The sequence below is a fragment of the Pungitius pungitius genome, chromosome 15 (assembly GCF_949316345.1).
Source record: "Pungitius pungitius chromosome 15, fPunPun2.1, whole genome shotgun sequence".
Taxonomy (NCBI): Eukaryota; Metazoa; Chordata; class Actinopteri; order Perciformes; family Gasterosteidae; genus Pungitius; species Pungitius pungitius.
In genome coordinates this window covers 18175891-18183639 of record NC_084914.1, presented here as the reverse complement: position 1 = coordinate 18183639, position 7749 = coordinate 18175891, and the positions used below count along the sequence as shown (strand labels likewise).

General features: G+C 43.4%; 1 protein-coding gene across 2 annotated transcripts; it reads left to right on the top strand.

Annotated features, from left to right (window-relative positions):
• The first annotated feature begins 843 nt into the window (after positions 1-843).
• dnajb6a (DnaJ heat shock protein family (Hsp40) member B6a) lies at positions 844-6654 on the top strand. Of its 2 annotated transcripts, none has more exons than XM_037458520.2 (8): positions 844-1080; positions 3080-3186; positions 3552-3661; positions 4649-4714; positions 4950-5060; positions 5129-5269; positions 5355-5565; positions 6187-6654. In XM_037458520.2, the coding sequence occupies exons 2-8, from the start codon at positions 3122-3124 to the stop codon at positions 6290-6292; spliced, it is 810 nt and encodes a 269-aa protein (XP_037314417.2). In that variant the 5' UTR covers positions 844-1080; positions 3080-3121; the 3' UTR covers positions 6293-6654. The 2 variants fall into 2 exon arrangements, with proteins under 2 accessions (XP_037314417.2, XP_037314416.2); XM_037458519.2 differs by having other exon boundaries at positions 847-1084.
• Positions 6655-7749: the final 1095 nt, after the last annotated feature.

Genomic DNA, 7749 nt, shown 5'->3' with positions numbered 1-7749 from the left:
ACTGTTAAATGGTCATCATCTTGGTTGTGGCCCAGCCAGGCCCACACACACTATCCTCATTAGATTAGATTAATATGAATATGAAAACAGTGATCCATTTCAAGATGGTTAAGTGTATTTACAAAAACATTCTTTTGTAATATCACATTAATTGTGCAAAATGCTGATGTAAGATTTTGAAGTCAGCAGTCTGTGCCTCTGTGCTGGGACAGGTGAAACTAAACTAAATCCATAGTCAGTTGCTTCTGTTTGTATATATATACTACATGTGTTGTTTGAAAATACAATGTTGTAATGGTAATTTGTCATTGTGAAACATGCCCATTGTGTAAATAACGAATGGTCTCGTTTTTATATGTAGTAAATATATGGTTTGAAAAACAATACTTTTGATGTTAACGAATCATTTCTACACATCCTGTGAAGCTTGATCTTTAGTGTGTTATTTCCCCATTTTTATTTCACATTTGTTGAAATTACAGTTACTTCAACTGTAATTAATGTAATAAAACATGTGTTTTCATACATTTATTATACATTTCTCTACTATTTAACTAATATTTCCATTACTCTTGGGAAGACAAAAGTAAAAATAGAAAAAAATAAGTGCCAATCCCAGAAAAACTAAACAACATGCTCAGCAAACTCAAGAAATTGAAGATTATTTGAAAAATTAAACCCCAATCAGGTCAATTAAAAACAAAAGAGTTGCTACTGATTTACTGCTAACTGCCACTCGCGTGCCTTGTTTTGCCACTGACGTGGCACGCGGTGCACGTTCACAAGGAATTCTGTGGCGTTTTCAGGGCAGAGGCACTTTGCGGAGAACTTCCGGGCGCGGTAGGAGTTCACTGACTCAACACGGGGTGGCAGTAATGCGACACCGAGGATGCTAGCTGCCATTGGACCTCGAAGAAGAGGACGAAGAAGAAGAAGAAGATGAAGATGGAGTCAGAAACAGGACGTTGCGCCTAATCTGGGAATCTGCAGACCGCTGAATATCAATAAACCTGAACCTGTTTACTTTGGGAACGACAGACTGTGTGTCTCTCCCGCGTAGCACCGACAGCCGGACTCCAGTTGGGTAAGTGAAGCTCGTGTTTGACAGCGCAGCCTGCTGGGCTATCGCTGTGAGCAGCTTAACGCTGGGTTAGCTAACGTGAGCGGCTAGCACCGACACAAACAAAACACTTTCGGTGAGACGATAGCCTCCAAACATGGTGCTACGGTAATATCGTCCCCCTTCGGGCGGCTCTGCCTGTGTGTTCATTCATGGTTGCCGGGCAGCAGCAGCGACCTGTGGGCTCAGAGACATAAACAAGCTAGCGCACGTCGACAATGGAGCTGGACTCGGGTTTTAACGGTGTACGGTTTGGGTTCAAGTCCTTCAGGTAAAGCCTCACATGAGCTAACGCGGTATTTGACCTCCGGACGAGACGAGAACGGGATGTGCGGACGGGAGGAAACACGGTCCAGTTGGATGTAAATAGAGAGGCTCCATGGCCAAGTCATGATCAGTTGTCATTGTAAATGATACCAACGAGGAGCAGATTATCAACTCAACCAATCTCTATGGTGTTCAACCGCGTAGATATTCATGTTCAAGTGTTTACCTCCATTATATTATTGATTATTGTTATTTCAGTGCACAGCACTGGCTGTATTGAAAGATCACACCGTTAATCCATCAAACTTCGCAAGCAAGATAAGGGGAGTAAAGAGAGGTATCCATGCCATGTACAGGCATTGGACGTTGTAATATACAGTTTTGCACACACACATTTGAGTATGTGGGGCTCCACAGAACTGACATCTTCACAAAATTCATATTGAATGAAACTGTATGACAGTGTTCACAGTGACACAAACACAACATGTGTGTGTGGACATGTCTGATTTCTAATAAGAGACGTCAGACAAGAGTCCCATAGGATTTTAGGACATCGACTAGCAATTGTTGTTGAAAGTTCTCATTGTCCACTTGTGATCCCGGTCCTCTTCGCTACTGCTGTAGACCCATTCAGACTGACTCCGTGAACCACGGGCTCCGCTCCACAAAGCAGCCCCTTGTTAGACGCACAACGCAAACAACACACATTGAAATGAATGTTACAGACATGGGCAACAAGGCGAGCCCACCTCGGCTCGAAAAGATCCCGAGCTAAGAATGTTTCTCTACCTTTCACACTTTATCATCTGTAGTCTCGAAGGTTGTTTTTTTTTTTCTTGCTCAAACGATACTTGAAGCTTCACTGGAGCAGTTTGGGTTGAGAGCCTAATTTATAAGAGTAATGAGCAAATCTTCCTACTTACGCCAACCGCATTTCATTAGATTCTTGTTATTGGTCATTTCAATTTCCATTTTATTTTCACTTGTGGGAGCTATTATTTTTATTATATTATATATATATATATATATATATAGTTATATATTAGTTATTCTTAGACAGTATTGTTTCATTTTTTGGGTCGATGTGGTATTAACAGAGCTTTTTGTGGTCAATGTGTAGTATGTGTAGTTTTGGTTCATTGTTTGGGTAACTTATTGCGTAATACCGTGGGCACCTGGGAGTTACTTAAGGGCCTAGCCAGGTAAAGGACCAGCATGCACCTGGGTGTCTTTTAGCAGCACTGCATAGGAAGGTTGTATTGTATGTGTTTGGTGGCTTATTTGGAATAAACATTTACTTATTTACTTTATTTTATTTTGAAAGGAAGGCATTTGATTGCTGACAAGTAAATTGAAAATGTAACACAAAATATTAATGTTTTCAATTAATAATTGAAAATCAAAGTAATTATTATCTTTTATTTTTGTTCCTTAATTTTACACTGTTTAGATACAAATATTATAATATTTAAACCAGTTAATTCCAGATGGCCTCTTATTTTTTAAACCAGTATTAAAGTATATATAAAATATATCTTTTATAAGTTATAATTATTGCACACAGATATGCACAGTCATAATTAAAAATTAACTTTGCTTATGGTTTTTGCTATTAACCAAATTTACTGTTGAATTTTTGTAAAGAAATGATTTTCCAGCCCTGGTCATCTGCTCCGTTTGTTCTTCCAGGTTCTCCAAGCTCCCAGAAGTTCCTCCCTTCCTCCACTCATCATGGTGGACTACTACCAGGTTTTAGGAGTAAGGAGAGATTCGTCTGCGGATGACATAAAGAAAGCGTGAGTTGATGACTTCTGAAAACCCGTTCCGTTGCCCTGTGGATATAGCTGACTGTTGCGCTCTGCAGAACCTCAGGAAAGAAGAACATGTGAACATCTGCTATGTACTTGTTATCAAACACTGAGAAGAAGGGCACCTGCACGCGTGTAGGAAATCACCTGCATTCACAACCAGTCATTAACACTTCTATTTTAAGATTTGTATTATTAAAGAGTTCAGAAGAAAAGTACAAGCACTTTGGCCTTTACACAATCTACAAAGTTAAAATGTACCAAGTAGACATTTTCCCTTACAACATGTGACTGCTTTTATGACGAATCATTCGGGGGGGGTAATCAACGTCTCCCCTCTGTCCCCCCCGTAGCTACAGAAAGCTGGCGCTGAGGTGGCACCCTGATAAAAACCCTGAGAACAAGGAGGAGGCCGAGATAAAGTTCAAGGAGCTGTCTGAGGCTTATGAAGTCCTGTCAGATGGTTTGTATGAGTCCTCTTCACCCCAGTCCCATCGGGGCTCCTCATACGCGTCCTGTTCATCTTCATCCATGTCCACTTAGAGAGGACGTCCTCATGCATTAACGGCTCCTTTGTGACGCCTTGCTCCATTTGTATTGAAGTTGATGTGATGGTGGTGCACGGAGTAGTGCAGTGCGCTGGGGGCCGCAAGGTTGGTGGTTTGAATCTCGGCTGCCCCATGTGCCATGCCAAAGTGTCCCTGAGCAAGACACCTGACCCCTAATGGCTCCCCAGGCAAAATGTAACGCGTGTGTTATAATGCAATGTAAGTCGCTTTGGATAAAAGCGTCAGCTTAATGACATGTGATGTAATTAACGTCTCTCTTATAATAGAGAAAGTTCAATAATTCTACTTCAATAACGTGTGTATATATATATATATATATATATATATACGTTTATCTTAATAAAGTACTTAGTAGAATTTAACTCCATCTTGCAGCTTTAAACAATTCATTCAGGTGTGAAAGCCAGGATAATATTAAATTATTCTCATCTTCTAATAAGATAAAATAATGTTTGGACTTTGGTTATTAAAGCACTTTTCTTTTTTAGCAGAACAGCGTGTGAAATAAGCCACGTGACTCTCGTGCTAATCTGCGTTAGCATCACCTGATGTGATGATTGCAGGTGTGTTTCCTACATTGTTGAACGAGTGCTGTGAAGGCTGCTAGAGCTCTGCTGGTTTCCATAGAAGGGCTCAGTCAAAGAGACCGGATCGGCCCATTGGGCCCATTGGGCCCCCTGGTCCTGAGAGCGAGTACAACAGAGAGCAGAAGAGAAAACACGACTGTTCACAGAAATACAAAAGGTTAAAGGTCATTATGACTTTGAGCGTCACAGTCGTAATGAAAGCAAACAGCATGTAAGTGCTGCTCGGCCCGTAGCAGCTGTCAGTTGTTTCTTGTCCTGATTCTACTTTGAGCCCTTTGCACTTTCCCCTTGCAGCCAACAAGAGGTCCATATATGACCGCTACGGCAAAGAAGGGCTGACCGGGACCAACGGAGGAAGAGGTGAGCTCCAAACATCTCCTCTCTTCATGTCCATCCACAAGTCTGTTTGTGCAGCAGACAGCTCGACATTGTTTTGGAGTCTGTCGGTGACGTCATAGAAGGAACCATTCGGTGCCGGCCCAGTTGGCCCAGTTGGCGGCTCAATAAGGCGCAGAGTGTGCTGTTGGATGGAGAAGGCTCGAATGGGTCTTTCTTTTTGTTGCTGCGCTTCACATCAGCTTGCGTCACCTTTCAGGGGGCCACTTCCACAACGGAGAGCATTTCCACGAACATTTCACATTCCGCAACCCAGATGACGTCTTCAGGGAATTCTTCGGAGGCAGCGACCCGTTTGCAGACTTCTTCGGTACGTCGCAGGCTTCGGCGCTCCCATTCCCCAGGTGCAGCACCAGTTAACCATACTCCTGTGCTCAGGTACAGATCCATTCAACGAGGACCCGTTCTTCGGCCGGCGGCACCAGAACCGGGCCAATCGCAGCCGAACAGGCGGCTCGTTTTTTGGGGGCTTTGTTGGGTTTCCTCCTTTTGGTGCCGGCTTCTCCGCCTTCGACCCGGGTAAGACTGTCACCAATGAATGAATGAACCCCACCACACAGCGGCCCAATGACTCTCCATCTCTCTGACTGTCTGTTTGTCCCAGGCTTCGGCTCTTTCGGCTCTATGAGTCATATGGGTCATATGGGTCACATGGGTCACATGGGTCACATGGCACCCATGGCCAGCCTGGGAGGCGGAGGCTTCGCCTCTTTCTCCTCCTCCTCCTTCGGGGGAGGTGGAGGAGGCATGGGCAACTTCCGCTCAGTATCTACCTCCTCCAAGATCATCAACGGAAGGAAGATCACCACTAAAAGGTGCGCACGGAACGACTCTTATTATCCTTACTATTAGCATCCTGTCATAAGATTCACAGTGAATAGAGAGCAGCTGGTCTGCACTAGCATTGGGGTCTTGTGTCGTTGGCTTTCATCCTGTGGTAATAGTAGTGACGTAGGTCAGACCATGAGTATAAGGAGAGCTCATCGTGAGTTAGGCATCAGTAAAAGCAACCTGATATTAAAATAAAACCCTAGACTACAATTATAATACAGAATATTATGAATATTCCGGCACCCTCATGTGGCTCAAAGGTGAACTACACACATAAATGTGCAATTAAACGCTATGGGATAAATTAAGCTCATTTATTTGGTGACCTTGATGAAATCCTGTGACCCAGTGTTTGATAATATAGTTAAAACACAGAGGCCATCACACACCACTACTTTAGAACACAAGCACATTTTAACGTTTCATTTACAAGACAATGCAGCACAATAATTGTTACGGTGAGCATTTTGCTAAAAGGTATGCACTATGAATTAGTAAAAGGGGTATAACACAGCACCAAGCAGTGATCCTGAACAAAGCGACTCCTTTGAAACCGTAATCCTAATAAACGTCTAAAGTAACGTCTCCCCCCCCCCCCCAACCAGGATCGTGGAGAACGGTCAGGAGCGGGTGGAGGTGGAGGAGGACGGTCAGCTGCGGTCATTAACCATTAACGGCAAAGAGCAGCTGCTGCGGCTGGAGCACAAGTGAGGAGGGAGAGCGCCCCCTGCTGGAGAAGTGTTACCTCGGCACAAACAGACCAACACATTTGAGCTCCAATCGGAAGGAGGAAGAGGAAGAAAAAGCATAAAACCACCGTAATAATAGTGCTCCGCTGTTGTTTGGGTGTACATACTTAGTTTGTTTCCCCTCGTGTCCTCTCTCCCTGCTGACTCTCTGTTGATCGTCGGTTTGATTCCCAAATTAGGACGCAGACATTCTATGCATTTTTGTTAATGTATTTCTGAATTGGAGCTGTCCTTTTACTTTGGCTCAGGGTGGTGTTATTGTTTGCGTGTTTCGGACCACAGTATTGCTCTGATGTAAATGACCCTACATACACACACACTGTGTGTGTGCAGGGTCATTTACATCAGAGCACACGTGTGTGTGTGTGACGGTACACACACACTGCGTTCAGAAAACAAAGCATGACTTTTGCTTTCTCATCTGAATAGTAAAAAAAAAAAAAATGTTGCATTTTTTTTTCTCTGAGTAGAAATGACAAAAGCATTCCCCCCCTCCCTCTCTGTTTACTGCTTGTCTAACCTCTTAGTAATAATTCCTTTTTTATTAAAAAAATACAATGCTGTTAGGATGTTATGCAATTTTATATGTTCTCATAACAAATGTTTTGTTTATTTAATTCTGCATGTACACCTGTTGATGTTGAGTCTTAATGTTAAAGCTGCATTATGATGCACAAATAATGGAAGGCATTCTATAAATGATATATGGATCTAGAAGGAATTTTGTGTACTTTGCAAACCAATAAATCTTGAGTTTCATCCTGTTTTCAGGATGCGGAATCTTGACTGTTGTCTGATCTGTTGGTGTTGAGCACCATCGTGGTGGCTGAGGACTGTGCCAGGGCGCAGGTCACATGTCACTAACATGGAGTAGCTGAAATGATGTCTGACCAAACAAGGACTTATCACCTCCTCCGGCCTGCTGGCAAACTGAGGAGTGGCGTCTTTACTTTGACTTCCTTTCAAAGGGTGTGATTCTATGAGCCATGGACCTGGTGTAAAACCTGAATGAAGCATTAGACCATTTTCCTCATCACCACTCCATCTGAGAAGTGCAGTTAACGCACTTAACAATGAAGCCAGCGATTGTTCATAATTATTTGTATGAACGTGCCAAACCATTGGGGATTCGTCCTAAAGAAGGACAAAGTGCTTCCCTGATGTGCACATGTGACTTGATGATAATGTGGTGGACAATCAATTTAACCATTTCAATCGTGATCAGAGAAATGTACCGCAGTGATTATAAGGCCTACTCCTCCCCGGCAAACAAGGCATCGCCTCAGGGGGAGCTCAGCAGGAGAACGGGCTCAGCAGGAGAACGAGCTCAGCAGGAGAACGGGCTCAGCAGGAGAACGAGCTCAGCAGGAGAACGGGCTCAGCAGGAGAACGAGCTCAGCAGGAGAACGAGCTCAGCAG